Source organism: Bombus flavifrons, chromosome 3 (genome assembly GCF_040668555.2).
Source record: "Bombus flavifrons isolate JBK064 chromosome 3, iyBomFlav1_principal, whole genome shotgun sequence".
NCBI classification, from domain to species: domain Eukaryota; kingdom Metazoa; phylum Arthropoda; class Insecta; order Hymenoptera; family Apidae; genus Bombus; species Bombus flavifrons.
This window is the reverse complement of record NC_138444.1, coordinates 17,502,621-17,520,000: the sequence shown is the minus strand read 5'-3', so window position 1 is coordinate 17,520,000 and position 17,380 is coordinate 17,502,621. Positions and strand designations below refer to the sequence as shown.

The 17,380-nt window shown below is 33.5% G+C and overlaps 3 protein-coding genes across 5 annotated transcripts in view; 1 reads left to right on the top strand and 2 right to left on the bottom strand.

The window, feature by feature from the left end:
• LOC138178050 (BRCA1-associated RING domain protein 1) overlaps positions 1-609 on the bottom strand; it is a 5,866-nt gene extending 5,257 nt beyond the window's left edge. The window contains exon 1 of the mRNA XM_069109458.1: positions 280-609. The gene's annotated coding sequence lies outside the window, so the exon portion shown is untranslated. The remainder of the gene's footprint in view (positions 1-279) is intronic.
• Positions 610-4,509: 3,900 nt separating this feature from the next.
• MagR (Iron-sulfur cluster assembly 1 homolog MagR) lies at positions 4,510-6,859 on the bottom strand. Its single transcript, XM_069109562.1, has 3 exons — positions 6,761-6,859; positions 5,730-5,783; positions 4,510-5,443 (listed from the first exon to the last, which is right to left on the bottom strand). The coding sequence occupies exons 1-3, from the start codon at positions 6,842-6,844 to the stop codon at positions 5,189-5,191; spliced, it is 393 nt and encodes a 130-aa protein (XP_068965663.1). The 5' UTR covers positions 6,845-6,859; the 3' UTR covers positions 4,510-5,188.
• A 77-nt stretch (positions 6,860-6,936) lies between these two features.
• On the top strand, positions 6,937-17,376 carry LOC138178068 (C2 domain-containing protein 5). Of its 3 annotated transcripts, none has more exons than XM_069109507.1 (15): positions 6,937-7,657; positions 8,273-8,670; positions 8,730-8,870; positions 8,947-9,163; positions 9,233-9,352; positions 10,370-12,972; positions 13,507-13,659; positions 13,749-13,917; positions 13,999-14,794; positions 14,862-15,179; positions 15,273-15,471; positions 15,547-15,716; positions 15,802-15,927; positions 16,003-16,149; positions 16,221-17,376. In XM_069109507.1, the coding sequence occupies exons 2-15, from the start codon at positions 8,301-8,303 to the stop codon at positions 16,305-16,307; spliced, it is 5,616 nt and encodes a 1,871-aa protein (XP_068965608.1). In that variant the 5' UTR covers positions 6,937-7,657; positions 8,273-8,300; the 3' UTR covers positions 16,308-17,376. The 3 variants fall into 3 exon arrangements, with proteins under 3 accessions (XP_068965608.1, XP_068965607.1, XP_068965609.1); XM_069109506.1 differs by lacking the exon at positions 6,937-7,657 and adding an exon at positions 7,934-8,063; XM_069109508.1 differs by lacking the exons at positions 6,937-7,657; positions 8,273-8,670; positions 8,730-8,870; positions 8,947-9,163; positions 9,233-9,352 and adding an exon at positions 10,123-10,228.
• The last annotated feature ends 4 nt before the right edge of the window (positions 17,377-17,380 follow it).

Below are 17,380 nucleotides of genomic sequence, written 5' to 3'. Positions count from 1 at the left end.
CGGATCGAATAACGACAATTGTTTAATTACACCTATAATGGAATCTAGATTACGGTGTTAAGGGATTTTCCCGAAGTTCCAAAGGGAAGGCTCCGATGTCCTTTCATCTCCGACATATAAATATATGTTATTTCTTGTTTCAACTGTATAGAACACTTTTCCTTAAGGCATTAGAAGTCTTTGTTTGTTGAAACGAAAACGGAGTTGAACTGTTGAACTACGCCACAATAAACCGCACACACTCGTTCACATCACCAGAAAGGAAATAAGAGTGCTCACGCTTATAGAGCTGGTTGCTCCCGGACTAGTGCTGCACCATGCAACCAAGTGCTGAATTTAATTGATTTTAGCATATACAAGAACCCATAAAATTAGGGATCTATCCTGTTTGGTTGCACACTAGCATAGACAAGAATCTATCGAGTTCCACGCTACAAGAACCTATCTAACTGTACGGTTCTATGGAAAAGTTCGTATCTATTTTTTTATTCGAGATAGACAAATATAAGAATGACAAAATCGCGCAATAATGAAATTAATTGTAAGTTACCTAAGAAAAAGAAATTAATTGTTATAATATAATTTTGTACTATAACTATAATTTTGTACGATGACACAAAGCAGAGTTAGAAATAGTACAAAAAACATAATCGAGATAGCAGCCAATTAACTCATATTATTTGCTATATAATTCATAATTATATCATATTATATGATACAATTAGTAATTATATGTCTCAATCCCAGTGGAAGAAATTTGGGCATTTCATAGACGCAACACTACGTATAAGAACGCGACAATTGATCAACGCAACGCTACATCTTAAAATGATTTTAATATAAAGTTACTATCTATAGACGAAAAAAAAATATTTCAACTATACGCGATAGTAACAAATCGCAACTCTACGAAATCAATTCAAAACTAACGTGTCATTTTAATTCGCCTTTAAATAAAAGAAAACGCGACAAATTCAAATTCTACTTTTTGACAAATTCTAATAATTCACGATAGAAAATACTAAGAACAATCGCGACATCTTATAATTCGCAACGCTAAAGCAAACGCGATCATCTTTCCATCGTAACGCTAATCCAAACCGAAATCAGTACTTTTTCGCAACTCTAATAGATAACACGAAATTTAGACTCGCAACGCTAATTTCAAAGACCGCGATTAGCCCAACATGACGATGGGTCGACATGTACGTTGGCTAACAAACAAATCACAACTAATACTACTACAAATACTATAGCCGAGCACAGTAACAAAGTAGTAACGAGAATGACTTTCCATTCTCTGGATGATCCAGAACATGGAAAGCCATTAGTAGTTGCCCTCATCTATGACAATTTGTCGGGCCTCTTTGGCTCGTAGCCTCTTCTTTTCTTCGGGCGCGATGCCCGCTGAAACTTGCATCTAGGCTCGAGACTTTCTAAATCGCAAACCAAAAAATAACTTACAAAGGTGAAATAAAAATGTAAATCGCGAAAGCTGATCCAAGTACACATGGATGAATAACGATCATACAGATCGCTGTCCGTTCGCATGTGCATGCTCGAGCAATACGTAAACGTTCGTGTCGAAACCCACTCGCGATCGCGACCGCGAAATTAAAAAAATCGATAGGCAAAGCCAGAGACGATGGCATGTTCCATTCGTGCTCAGCTTCACCGTCGATTTTTCGAATGAAATTTCCTGAAACTGGTTGAACACGCGAAAACGCGCCTACCAAACCAGAGACTGTGTCAACCTGCCCGGCCGTACCTACTTATAATTAACAGACACACCAGAAAATATGCTACCTATCCTACCTAGCCCTATATTTAAAAAATGACAAAACATGCACACCAACATATTCACTCCACGATTCTCACGCATAAGACTCGGGCGCAAGGACCTACGCTAGAGAGAACGTCCCGGGACGCCTCCGACACCCGAGTTTGGCATACAACATGCACACTCTAATGTTACGTACCATTTTCCTGAAATCGACTGACGAAGGCTAGCGACCATTGCGTAAAACACAATAAAAGTAAACCTTAGTTTTAATTAAAAATATTCATAATTCAAAGAGTGTATCTATTTCTCAGAGAAATTATAGATGGTACGAAATTTGGTATCATTTATTATAATTTAACAAGAAAATTAATAATACTAATATCTATAATTCGCTGTATTCGATAGTAAAACTTTGTTTTTGCAGGTTGTGATTGAAATGATACTTATGTGGATTTATTTTTTATAATTTAAATTTGTAGCAAATAGAATAAATACTAAAACGACGCAATTCCACAGCCTAACCACACACACCATGCGGAAAGTACATCGTGCACGATACGCTAACGCATCGTCAGTCGCTTACCAGGTGTGTAAATATGAAACCGGAATTTGCCTATAGATGGCCCTAGGTGATAATGTAGTTATCACTAAACTGCGTCATTGATGCCAAAAGTCTTTGTTGACATCTCACAAACATTTTCGACTCGGAACAATACAAGTTTCATACAACAGCATAGTTTGTAATAGCGTTGAACATATCAAATTTTGTGCCTGGAAACTACGATTTGCGGACAGCATTGATTTTCTGTTACCATTTGAAGAAAATTGCTGCAGAATCGCATCGAATGCTTGTCGAAGCTTACGGTGAGCATGTTTTTGGTAAATCACAGTGCTTTGAGTGGTTTAAAAAATTCAGAAGTGGCAATTCTGACGCGAGGAACGAAGAACGTGGAAGACCACCGAAAAAGACCACCGAGCTGTTAAAACCTGGCGAAACCGTTAATACTGAGCGCTACCGACGACAAATGATCGATTTGAATCAAGCTTTGCGTGAAAAACGACCAGAATATCAAAAAAGCCATAACAAAGTAATTTTGTTTCGTGATAATGCACCATCGCATACAGCAAAACCGGTCAAGGAAACGATCGAAGCGTTCAGTTGGGAAATACTTTCGCACGCGGCTTACTCGCCAGACTTGGCTCCGTCCGATTACTATTTATTCGCATCGATGGGACACGCACTTTCTGACCAGCACTTCGCTTCTTACGAAAATGTATGAAAATGGCTCGATATTTTTAATCATTTAATCATTTTCATACAATAAACGTGTATGTTCTATACAAAAATTCCGGTTTCATATTTACATACCTGGTAGATATTGTTATAAAATCAATGGTCATAAGATAAAGGAATAATAAAATCCACAGTCTGCCTTAAGGCCGGTAATATGAATTTTCGATCATTTTAACCATCAGAAATACAGTCAAGAATAAATGTATAATTTACAATAATGAAACCAATTACAGTGAAATAAAGTAATAATATAACCCAAATTATACCTCAAAGACCGATAATATGAGCTATCGACGATTGTAACTTGTCAAGTACACAGTCAATGATGAAAATAAAAGAAAATTTCTTAATTTTACTAAGATTATGATTAATAAGTGATTAAATACGAACGTACTATTTAAATGAAGCAGATAGAAATGTAGAAATGTTGATAAAGTCGAAATCAAAGTACTAATAATGACAAGGTAACGGTCGACGAGACGAATTTTCGCTCCACGACTTTCAAGACTACAATGACACCTCACGACACGATCCTTCACGAAACTACGACTTCCCAATATTTCGGACCAATAGGAAAGCTCCATTTGACGTGCAATAGGAACGCTCCAATAGGAACCCCAATAGAAACGCTCAATTTTATTTGACAATATTCTGCACCAATAGTCACGCTCGATTTGACTTCGGAATATATTGTGCCAATAGGAGCGCTCGATTTTCGTATATACGAGCGCGCGCAAATTTATCGTATTCAAACAATGAAATTGATGAAATTGAGGAACAGAAAACATATATAAGACAATGTTCAGTAACAATAACGAATAAGATTACGTTTTCAATGAAAAGCCTTTATGTCTTACACGAGTGACACTGATATTGACAAAATATGACAAATAGATAGGCTAATATTTACATTCGGCACTGTAGATAAATTTCTTTTGTATCTTTTTATATAATGCAATAATATAATTGACAAAAATAAAAATAGTTGACAAAATATGCAATATAAAGAAAAAAGGCACACGGTATCGTTTTGCCGATCCGAAAGAGGTTGATCCAAATCCTAATAGAGACTTCTTTTTATAATGAATGTAATACTTCAAAACAATTACTTTTTTTATTATCGGTAAAACCGGACGAATATACGCAATATGTTAATATTACGTGAAAATATATTTTATGTTAAAATTGAACTATTTACAGTTTTTAACATGATGTATCAATGCCTTGCAATTGTTTACTTTGCTAGTACACCTCAATCAATCAAAATGAATCAAACACGTCAACGTCAAAATCACCGCATAAAGTTTGAACGAACAGTGCCTTTATTACGCTTTATGATTTCACTGTCATACTCTTTGAGCATTATTTTATTCTTTTATAAATCTCGCTGTACATATATATACATATATGCACGCACATATATATACATGTATAATTATATACACATATATTTATTGTTAATAAATACGTATAGCATATAATCCTAATAATCGTCGAAATACAAAGGTACACACGTACGATGCAGAATGATATATAAATTTTTATAGGAGACTCATTGTAACAGACAGGATATTATTTGATATTAATTACTATAAATGTATACATATCATATAAAGCATCCTATATACAGCACTAAGTCGCAAAATAAATATACAACATTGTAAACATTCAATAATTCATATAACTCACATATTTTATCTATTCGTTGAATTTATCAACAAATACGATTTATGTATGTAATAATATTTTACAAGAAAACGTTAATAATGTTGAAAGATGTTTTTGTATCGGAATCGATTAATTTTCATTATATATGTATACATATAGTATACAGTTATATACGTATACATATAATCAACAAAATTTATTATTTAAACAGAAAAAAGATAATGAAATGAATTTACCGCGATTACAAGCCATATAATATTGCCAAATCTAATTTACAGTATACAAAAACAAATGTAATGTATAAATCTATACATCTGAACCAATAGAGATTTGTAAAACATTTTGTTTATATTATATTATACCTTATTTTTTTTGTAAAGTCACATTTTACCAAAATTTTTGATAATTAAGTAATCTGCATTAACTACGATTTTTTAAGTTTACTAAACAGAGAAACTTTCTCCGCATCCACAAGTCCCTTTGATATTTGGATTATTGAAAACAAATTCGGAACTTAATTTAGTTTCCACATAATCCATTTCAGTACCTAGCAGAGACAACTGTGCCTTTTTGTCGATCATAATGCGAACTCCATCTTGAACAACCTCTTCATCGAGTTTACATTTTTCTTTGGCATAATCAAGAGTGTAACTTAGGCCATTACATCCTCGTTGTTTCACACTGACCCTTAAACCGATCTGAAATAGGAAGTAGTTTTTATGCAATATCTGGCTCTAAAAAGTCAGCTGTTTTATATTACAAAATATTTTACATCAATTATTAATATTTTGTACAATATATAATTCAACAATTATTCTTGGAACAAAATCAACTTAATTAGTATTTAGTTGTAATAATATTCAAATCTTTAAAATTGAGATGGTCAATATATGAAAATTAATTTATTCTAAAATAAACACAGTATTTTAGTTACTTTATAATAAATAAGAAGGTATTAAGGTAGAGGTCAAACTGTCTACTCACAAATTCGTTTTTGTCTTTTAATAATTCCTTAACTTTTTTTACTGCACTTGATGTCTGAAATAAAATAATTATAACATGAAAATCTAAAATATCTTTGCTTATTTGGAAATGGCAAATATTTTTATAAATAAACAAATTGGTACAAGATTATAATTCTCACAATTTAGAAATGAATACATATTCTATTATATGGAATAATATGCTGAAATTAATTATACAATGTGTGATATATGTGTATAAAAACATAATTCATAAAAAGGATATAATCATTATTATTTACAGATTATTTATTATTTTTTTACAATGCTTTACTTGCATTTGATGAATTTTATTAAATGTTACAACAATATGCTACAAATTTAATACAGTTTCATATAACTTAAAGAAGAAACTGAGATAATATTTGTTATATTATATTAAATATCAATATTAATCATTCAATTACAATTAATAAATTCATTATTTTTTATGTATAAAATCATTAATTTTAATAAAGGTATCGGTTAAAATATTCTAGATTTATATCTGTGCAAGTGTCTGAGAATATTTATAAATATTTTTTGGTACTTATATTTATGTCACACATTGTGTAATTATATTTAACTTTTGATATAAATAGTAATACAAAGTCAAATTATACATGTTTACATACTGAATAATAGAGAATAACTTAATATTCACTATACAAAGTTCTTATAAGATATTTCATAGCTACAAAAAGAAATGTTTATCCACAAATTAATAGCTAATTATTGCTACATATCTTTTATTGTTTTGTGAAAATTATAAACAGCTAAAATCATGGAAATTTCTATGAAGATAAATAAGTAGTCAATGTGTTATTATATGTAATAACATTAGTTTTAAGAATAAGAATTATACATCAACATATCAACATAGATTGAAAACTGAACCTTAACCTTTCAGTGTTCAAAATATACATACGTTCGTAGCAATATTAACTAGAACCTTGTACCAATAGTCTAGAACTATCACATATTTCTATATGTGTATGTTAATTATTCACTTACTAATGTAAGCGCAGCTCGTGTAGCAAGTATTTTTCTACCTTTGACAGCACGAACAGTAGCTGCAGCAGCTACGGAAGAAGCCATATTGATCTCGTAACGCCAATACTGCGTATGAACACGTAAAATATATGTATGTACAATGAATGATATAACTATATTCATAAAAACATACACAGGTATAGTAGATGATGCATTTAGAATACAGAATTTTAGGATTGACATCGACTGAATCGGTGATATACATATATATTTCCATGCATCAGTGGACCGAATGCTGCCAAATTGCAGTAACAAACAATGAGGAATTTTCTACGCACCGGTAGACTACAATTTTCAATATAGCAAAGTCGATTCTGTAAGATTGTTTCGACATATGTTCAGGTTATCCCAAATAAAGGTAGCAATAAATATAACATCAGAGAGAAAAGATTAAGATTGTATTTAATTTGTAATTGTATCATTTATTTAATACTTCGGTAAATTGAACATAGTACAACGTAGGTATCAAGTATCAATCGAAAGGTAACAAACAACTATCGAATAACCTTTTTCACTTCTCGTGGCAAATGGGAACCGCTACGAATCAACGTAATAATATAAGTTTCATTAATCTACTTGCATACAAAAACGATCATTATAACCGATTAAAATTGCTCAGCGGGCAATAAAGTTATAAATTTGAAACTGAAGTATGCACGTATCATTTTCTCAATGTCCTTTAACCTAAAATAGAAGTATACGATATAGAAGAAATTTGAAATCGCACTTCACGTTTAACGCGATAAACCATACGAATTTTGTAAAGAGTAATAATTTGGACGCTATCCAATTCCAATTATAATGTTCTATCACATAATCATAATATTCGGATTTCAAACGTTATTGGTAAAATAATAGGTAAGCTGAATATTAACGAGAATAAAGTAATCGATAAAATTAATAGTTGGTACTATTCGTGGAAATTTATATATCTTATTCGTTTCTATAAGTAAAAGTATTACTTATATATTATTTTGTATAAATTATAGAATGTGTGAAATAAATTTGTTAATGCGTCTGAGGAGTTTTTCTGTGAAGATAACAAGCACGTAATGCATTACCTGAAAGATGTGGCTATAAACAAACGTCAGCTCAACGTTACTTAATAGACTTTTAAATAATTTACGTTAGAATGATTAATATAACATTGATATATATTAGCTGAGCTGAAGTTTTATGTACTAATGTAAAAAATAATAATTTGCACGTCAAATGAATTTGTTGCGAAAACGTGTATTAAAACTCATAAATTGTTTTGACGAAAGTAAGTATTATTGTTCTTGGAAATGTGATTACAACGTATTATAAAATTAGTTTTCATATCGATCAACATATTCCTCGAAATAAAACTCTTTAAAACATAACCTCCGCTGTTACTACATATACAAATAAACGTGTCGTTACTAAAAAATGATGACATACTGGCCAAATTTCTTTTATATGATTGCGAAAACTATATTACTTTGATTGCAGGATTTTATTAAAGTAGTTATCCGTCAGGATGCCAGGGAAGATAAAAGTAAAAGTATTGGCGGGTCGCAATCTGCCAGTAATGGATCGTTCTGGTGATACGACGGATGCATACGTCGAATTAAAATTTGGCAATATAACGTTTAAAACAGACGTATGCAGAAAATCGCTCAATCCTCAATGGAATTCAGAATGGTACAGGTTCGAAGTTGATGATTCTGAACTGCAGGATGAGCCATTGCAGATCCGATTAATGGACCATGATACCTATTCTGCAAACGATGCAATAGGCAAAGTTTATATAAACTTAAATCCATTATTGTTGCCTGGTGTTCCTCCCACAGTTAAAAATATCTGGACATTAGAGGCTGCAATGAATACCAACGCTGGCTCTCAGAGTGGTGTGTATTTGTTCTTAACGGTAGAACATTCAAACAAATTTAATAAGATTTTATTCTAGGTTCTGTTATGACCGGATGGATACCAGTCTATGATACAATGCATGGAATTCGTGGCGAAGTTAATATTATTGTTAAAGTAGAGTTATTTTCTGATTTTAATAGATTCAGACAATCTTCCTGTGGAGTACAATTTTTTTATTGTAAATATATAGAGTATTTATCAAACATTAGAAATTATTTCTTTTAAATTTGGTATGTAGTATAATGTTCTTTCAGCACCAAATATACCTCACGGATATCATACTCAAAGTATACACGGTTTTGTAGAAGAATTAGTTGTTAGCGATGATCCTGAATACAAATGGATTGATAAGATAAGAACACCCAGGGCCTCAAATGAGGCAAGGCAAACATTATTTTTTAAACTAAGTGGGGAAGTTCAAAGGAAAATTGGCTTGAAAGCTCTAGACCTTGGTGGAAATGCTGTTATTGGGTAAATTACAGACACAATGCATAAATATCGATTGAAGAAGTTTTTATCACACTATTTTGTCATAATTAGGTATTTACAAAATTTTGACCTGGAAGGTGAATCTGGCATTGTAGCACGGGGGATAGGTACAGCTGTTACACTTGTGAAATTGCAGGATACCTTGAACTTTTCATCTGACGATATAGAAGAGTAAGTATATACAATACTGTTCACTGTATCTTATTTAGCTTAATCTTTTATAGACCAGTTCTGCGTTAATCGTGCCCTAATTCTTACACTCTTAAATTTTTTACCAAGTATCTTTTAATATAACAATGTTGGTAACACTAAAAATATATTGAAGTGTTCTGTGTTGTGAATTATAATGCTGATTATTTAATCTGAGAGGTGAAGTTTGTCCTACTGCACATTTTTTGTACAAGTACGAATTTTTATACCGCTTATTCGTAACTAAGTGCATGTAAAAGAAATCAAACTATTATTTTTCAATTAAAAAGTTACTAATTTTTTTAGTTAATTCTAGTAGGTGATAAAATATTAATTAAACTTTTTATTACTCAAAAATAAACATTAACATTTAGTCAACAAGTACTTGATACTGATAATGTGTATTTATTTCATTTTCAAATATATGGTTTAAAGTTTGATGCGTCTGTATACAATAGAACCAAATAGGTTTTAACCATTTTACATTCATAGTGTATCATATATTTCAAGCGTATTCAATCTCATTTCAACTTCTACGCATTGGGTGTCCTATTTCTTTGGAATTGTTACTTTTACATAAAAAGATATAAATATTTTATAATCTTTTTATCCCTATATTCCGTTTACGTACTATTTATTATTTATTTTGAGAAACGTTTCATTTTTTGATGCGTTTGCTAGCGTAAAAATATAGACTACAAAAGCTACAGCAATACTTTATAAAACTTCTAATCAGTATATAATTTTTTTAGGACACCCGGTATGTAGAAGCTAGATCGAGGTCTGATGCGCGTGCATTAAAACCAGGACGATGTGTGTGTAGAAAACGGAGCACTGCGATAGACTGGAAATAAGTAGGTACGCTACACGCGCATCCAACTTTGATCATTGATAGTAAAAAAGATTAGTGATCTTTAATTGAATGAAAAATATTGAGAATTCTTATATACGAACTAATTAGGCCTTTTTCTTTCTATCCACCTGCATGTGTCAACATAGGGCATTCTTTTCACAACACAAAGCACAAAAGGAACGTACAGGACTCGATGAGAGTATGCCGTTATATTCCGTTACTTCCACTCATATCCTTGATCCTCGTTTTGCGAGTACACAAACCATACGTGTAAAGGATGATTTTCCACATCATTCAAAGATATCTAGAAGTCCTCGGCGAATTATAACAAAGACTGAATGTCCTTGCCGTAAATTACGCGACGTAAGAACTATTGAGAAATCATCGGACACGAATAATTTAAAGAAAACTCCAGTTTCATACCCAACTTCAACTGAATCCATTATTCAAGATGCGTCCATAAGAATGATGCTAGCGTTGGAAGATGAAAGAGGTGAAAGCAAAAATATATTGGACGTCCGCAAAAATTTGAAGAGACTGTTTAGTACAAGTGATACAGAAAGTAAATCTAGTACTTCTTGGTTAAATAGTTCAGCTAGGTCTTCCGCTGGAAGTATTCGATATTCAAAGAAAGGGAAAGCACTTAAGGACAGTAAAGAAGGAGTTGCCGCCCTTTTAATAAAGTCTATACATAGTGTTCCTTTGGAGCATGTTAAGGAAGATCATGAATTATCAACAGCCCTTTCTCTGTCTGATAATACGAAGGAACGCGAGAATATCGATGAACATGCTATCCAAAAAGGAAAAGATAAGGATGATTTTAAAAGCGAAATTTATACCGTAACCCCGAAAGAGCAGATGAAGAGGGAACACGATTCTTCGTTCGAAGAAAACACATCTAGCTCTAACGGCTTTTCGAATGAATCATCAATTGATAGTACTAGTTATAATATTTTAAACGATTCAAAATTTTCAACCGACGAAGAATTGGACGTAATCGATCAGTTTAGGAAACTTCGTAGAGCCGATACTTTCCCTTCATTAAAAAGAAAACCAACGCAAGTAAGGTCACAAGGAACAGATAGCGATACGTGTCCTCTTCACGAAGAGAGTACATCCCCTCCACTTGTTAAATGCCTATCTATGAATCAAATATTGACATTTAATTTCGAATTTGCTGCAAGTTCGGAAATAAGGAAAGATTATCCGCAAACAGCAGCAGCAGAGTTTAATAAAAATCTGGAAGGTGGGAAAGTTTTACAAAGCCAGCAAAGTAGTGAAAATTCACAAGACTTTAATCTTCCGCTCGCGACGAGTACGCCTGTAGAAAATTCTGTAGAAGAAACGAAATCGGATTCTTCAATTATTGATGTAGCAAAAAAATTAACTGCTCTTGTTACTGATTATGAAAAATGTGACGAACCTAAACAATATAATCAAATTTCTGTAATAAGGGAACCTACTTCAGAAGATATTTTGAATGATGTGGACAATATGAAAGATAATGAATCATCTTATGCCGATGATTGTGAAGTACCTATCCCGGCGTATTCTCTGTTGCAAAGTGCAAATAAAACTGAAAGTAAGGATAAGATAGCAATACCTAGGCGGATAGATAGAGATTTCTTTCAAAGATTTCCTTCTGTGATCGATGAGGTAGATGAAATCACTTTGAAAGACTCTTTTAAAGATAAGCAACATACTGAAAGATTAGAGGAGGGCGATGCATTAAAATTAACTTTATTAACACGATCACTTCCATCGTTACAACAGTATGAATTCTCTACTGCAGAGTCAAATTCAAGAAAAGATCTGGACAATAAACTAACGCCAGAAACTATGTCGAAAACTTCGTCTAGCATCGAAAGTTTATTACAATCTTCGTGCAACGAAACTTTTGATGTAATTCACAAGAATAGACAACGTCGTATGTTAGATTTAATCAGAATAATTGACACGAAAATGATGGTGCATCCGCTTCATCATAATAACAACGATGGTCACTTTAGAAGGAAAAGACGAGATAGAGCATGCAGAAATATTAATCCTCGGAGTTTACATCAGAATTTGCATAATCAGTTTCTGAAAAAACACCTCCACAATCACAAACGGGCAAAAGTTACACGTGTGTCCTCGTTCTCTAAAGATTTTCCTTTAGGCGAATCCATGCCAACATTGCGTACACCTGACACCTCGTCCTACAATTCCTCTCTCGAGAGTGTAATCATCTACGACACGCTAATTCGATCACATTTATGCAGAACAACTGAGTCGTTTTATTCGAAAGATAACTTCATAACCAAAAGATCTACAGTCGATCCGAAAACGTGCGAGATTGCTGCGAAAGAATTAACTCTAGATACACAAAGCAGCGATTCGTTTAAAAATGATAGTAACACCATAGAAATGAATCAACTAAAGCCAAAAGATACTAACCATTCGACATCATTCACATCTGTAGATCATGCGGTACATGAGAGTCATAGCATTTGTAATATAAGAAAAGCATTAGATCAGGATGAATTAACTAATATTACTAACACTGCTAATATGACTTACAACTCGTGTGTGTCCCCTCCTTCCCTCGATCATAGGCAACAAGATGAGGCATCTCTAAGTCCGTCTTATCCACTTCCGGCTGTTCCTCCTATGGTTTCAAAAGTATGCCAATTACCGACGACTAAGGCACAACCCACTGCCCCGTTGCATCGAAGATCCAGTGATTCCGATTTGAGCATTACTCCAAAAGGTGAGCTTTCTTAATTATACACTAATTACATCTCTATCTAACTTAAGTTAAGATAGAGAATGCAGAACGTATTCATTTTTGATCAATCTGGAATGACTCGTGAATATACATATTTGGAGTTGTTTTCAATGTAGTGCTACGAGTGCACTTTATTCACGAAATCCATTGATCTGCAGGTGATTTATTATGGGTCAAAATTCAAATTACAGGGTGCCTCATAAAGTGAGTTATAGCCAGCAAAGAAGAAATTCCTGAAACAAAAATAGCATATTTCATGATGATCCTACATGGTTCTAGGTAATTTCTTTTTTAATTTATGTATGATTAAGAGTATCATTTCCTGAAAAATTATTTTCTTTATCTCCTTCTTTGCTTATTACTTACTGAATTATCTACATTGCTGAACAAGGAATCACTTTATGAGACATTCTTTCTTTATGACATGTAATTACAATACATGTTTCAATAAATATTTTGTTCTTAGATTAATTTATTTCTTTGTAACAAAAATAGAAAGTGCAATGTACATTATAGGCAACTCATTTGGAGCAAATGATAGATCAACGACTGGATTACTGAAAACGTCAACTGCTGTGATAAGAACCATGAATCAAGATGCATTTGAAATGTTAGAATACCCATTTATTACGATGCAACAGTACCCGCCAGGATTTATTTTGCATATCGGTAAGCATTTCATTATTTAGATATCTTAATTTATGTTTATTAACGACTTTGTCGCAAAGTTTAATCATAAAGCGTGTACTTCGAGACAGGTGGTCTTGTAAGCTCAAGATCAGTCAAACTTCTCGAAAGGATCAGCAACTTAGAAGAACCCGAGAGTCGTGATGCCTGGTGGAAAGAAGTTAGAATGGAAGTTCGATCGCATGCGAGAGCATTAGCGTGTAACGTAGTGATTGGTTACAAAGAGGAAACTAGTATTTGGTAAAAACTAGGATAAGACATTTAAACGTAGTTTATGATGACATTGTTTTACGCTTTTTACTGTTACTCTTTTTCTTGTAGCGATGATGTCTGCGTGTTAAATGCATATGGAACTGCAGCAGTAATTAATCTTCATAGCTCAAGTCAGGATGCAGACAATGTTTTTGTTAGCAAAGCACAATCTGGATCCGGTGTTAATGCCACGGAAGTAGAACGCGAGAAAGCTCAACAGAAATCTGCACCTATAAAAGAAGAGAAAAGCGATACGGATACGTCTGTGCCAAATTCTACGCAAACCTGCAAAGTAAGGCATATGTCAGAGAGTAGAGATCACGAGAGAGATGTCCAATTTCAAAGTAAATGCAGTCTCTGTCATCTACCGTACAACGAAGCGAGTGTTCCGTTTCGTGTAAACGTCTCAAAATGCGGTATATGCAAACGTGCCAGAGTACCGGATGTGATGTTCACTACTATAGAGTTACCAGAAAACGTATTAATGACCGGACGAGGATGCATCATTCAAGCTACCGCGTGTAAAACCAAGAAAGATCTCAGAGGAGAATTAAATGCCAAGGAGATATCCGATTGCTTACCATTTTTAGAATACGAATTGCATAGTTTACTCTTAAACAAATTAAAAGTCAAAGGAATGAATTCGATATTTAGCTTGAAGTTACAGATCTCTGTTGGTGAACGACTAATCATTGGTATGGCTGTGGGTACGGCTATATTTTTAACCGCCTTACCCACACCCTCTGTTCCACAAATTGCCTCTGGAAATTCTTGGCATAAAGAGGAGCAATTAGCAGAAATTCAGAAAACTTTAGTCGAAACAGTCAAACAGAACAGAGAATTCTATCGGCTCAAATCTGTTGGGGTAGGTGTTTTATTGATCATTTTTGAAATTGACAATAATCAATAATCAACTTATGTATTTGTTATAGGACGTTGAAAATGGACGTGTCACAACTTCTGATACCGATGAATCGGACGATGATCTCCCAGATTTAGATTTTAGCGTAGGTCCGAGAGATACTTGTGTGCTAGAAGTCGATGACATCGAAGATATGGATAGAATATCGTTGCTGATGGATGATAGGCCTCCGGAGGATTTCCATGTAGTAAATACTCAAACGATTCCTGGTTTAGACGATTTGGAAATCGTGAGGAATTTGCAAATGTTTACTCAAATTTCGAGAACGAAAATTCCCACTGGACAATTTGCATCAATGCCCTCTAAATATTTTGCTAAATTACTTCAGGTACCGTTGTATTTAGTTTTCAATCGTTAATTTACGTGTAATAAAATCATTATTAATTTAATCGTAGATTGAATTATTGATCTTTCGTTTCAGTCTGTATATTTCAAATTAAGAAGAATGATCCCCTGTGCGCTCTGTGACATGCAATTTAAGTTGGCGCTTCCCGAGCCAGATGAAATACAATTCACAGTAATTGGTATGGCCCTTGGATTAGGAGATCCTGTAAAAATAAATAAATCTAAGAAAAAGCTGATAAGTCATTCTGCAAGTAAAGACCAAGTTAAAAGACAAGGTAGGTACCATAAGCTGTTTACAAATTCTTGTTATACTCGAAGTATTTATTAATTAAAATTTATTATATATTTAGATGATAGTGATATGATATTTAATCTTGACGTGGATCATACGGAAGTCTCGTCGGATAATGTATCTAGCAGTAATATGAATTCAACTACCCTAGTTCATGCGCCATCGCTGAAATCCCGGACTCGTTCGCCATTACGATCCAAGATTTTTACAACACGTAAACATAAACATGTAAGTGTTTCGATGTGAAAAGAATTATCTTATGAAGCATATGATCAAGATGATCTTAATTATGAATTGTAATTAAAACGAACAGGTGCCTTTAAAGGGAAGGTACGGTGTAGATATAACACCTCTGTCTTATCTACCGGGTGGCCGCATAGAAAGGTATCTAGGAAATTTAAATTTCTTCTTCATTCGTGAGAGCACATCCATCAGAGAAGTTAGTACTGTTTTTTTACATGAATGGATATAAGAAATAAATTGGCAAAAATGAATAATATTCTACTTATTACAGAATGGTGGTCTGAGTGGATTTACTCATAGTTTTGTGATGGAAGTTTTGGCAATCGTTCGCGCGCATATTACGGCCTTGGGTGGTAATGCGATGGTAGCATTTTTTATGACTAAGTGCGTACTCCTCCACAGTCCGCACAAAAACCAAGTACGTATAATCTTTCTAACCTTTAGTAAGTTCGACTGGTGGAATATAGCTAAGAGAAAGTTATATTTTAGGGTCAATGTTTAATAAATGTCGGTGGAGATGTGGTATCCGTGTCGTATTTCACAGACGAAAAACACTGCGGTGTTTCAAATTGCTGACCCCAACCTCCACATTCTGCACCTCCATAGCTACAACCGCACTCCGAGAAGCAACGTCGGAGATTTGACTTCTCGCTGATCGACGAACTCCGTTAATCGTTTTGAACAGATCGTATCTTTTATCTTACAATCCTGTGATAGGATAGGGTTTGTAAATATTCGAATCTTTAGCGCATAAGTACTATAAGTTACGAGAATTCGATTAATGGATTTAGATAAGTTTATGAAATTTCGTAAATTTAGTCAAGCGGCTTTCTCTAACGAAAACGATAATTGTGTTACAAGACGCACATGTTCGATTCAGCACGGTCTTAGGTAGGCCTTTCAAGGAATTCTAAATGCTGCTTCGATGATTAGGTGCCTTGGAAATTGCACAGAAAATTTGCGAACAATTCTTTTGTCCAACGAAGTAGATAGTCGTTGGAGGCAAATTGTATGATTCAGGCATCTGAATGGATTCCCATTTCTCGTTCGGTTGTAACAATAACAACAAAAAGGAAAGACGTAGACACTTCCTAAGTTCTGACACAGATGAAAGTGCGGTGATCGATGTTAGTGTGGATAAGCGTTCGCTCTCTTTAAAGGATGATAACGATCGACGTTGCTGGCTCGTAAAAATGAATTTGCCAGTAAACATTTGTTTATAATTTTGCAGATATTAGAATAAGAGAAGGGTATACATATAAACAATCTTGATCGTTATGGGACAGAAATTCGAGTTTTACGACCTTTTTGTCTAAGGTTGGGGAATATCTTTTCCGAAATTCAAAGCTACGTAAAATGTACAAAATTAGATTACGAGACAGAGTACGGCTTACGAAATATCCTGTGTATTTGGATTGTTATGCATGTGTCTCCGATCCTTTACATTTGGTCGTTGTTTGTCGATAATCGTACGAATTTATTGTTATCGATTTAACGCTTATTCTGCGAGAACTAAACGACGTGATAAATGTGCATTGCAAAATGTGTTTGTGTTTTATTTTAACGTAGTTATCGATTATTAATCCCTCTGTTACAATGTGATTAAATAAAATCGTCGTGTAATTAAATATAAAAATTTTTTAAATTAC

Coding starts and splice junctions, on each gene's coding strand:
- LOC138178068 (XM_069109507.1), top strand. CDS start 8,301: ATGCCAGGGAAGATAAAAGTAAAAGTATTGGCGGGTCGCAATCTGCCA. Junction 14,795..14,861: donor ATCGGCTCAAATCTGTTGGG/GTAGGTGTTTTA, acceptor TATTTGTTATAG/GACGTTGAAAATGGACGTGT. Junction 15,472..15,546: donor AGACCAAGTTAAAAGACAAG/GTAGGTACCATA, acceptor TTATATATTTAG/ATGATAGTGATATGATATTT.
- MagR (XM_069109562.1), bottom strand. CDS start 6,844: ATGGCTTCTTCCGTAGCTGCTGCAGCTACTGTTCGTGCTGTCAAAGGT. Junction 5,784..6,760: donor CACGAGCTGCGCTTACATTA/GTAAGTGAATAA, acceptor ATTTTATTTCAG/ACATCAAGTGCAGTAAAAAA. Junction 5,444..5,729: donor TAAAAGACAAAAACGAATTT/GTGAGTAGACAG, acceptor TTCCTATTTCAG/ATCGGTTTAAGGGTCAGTGT.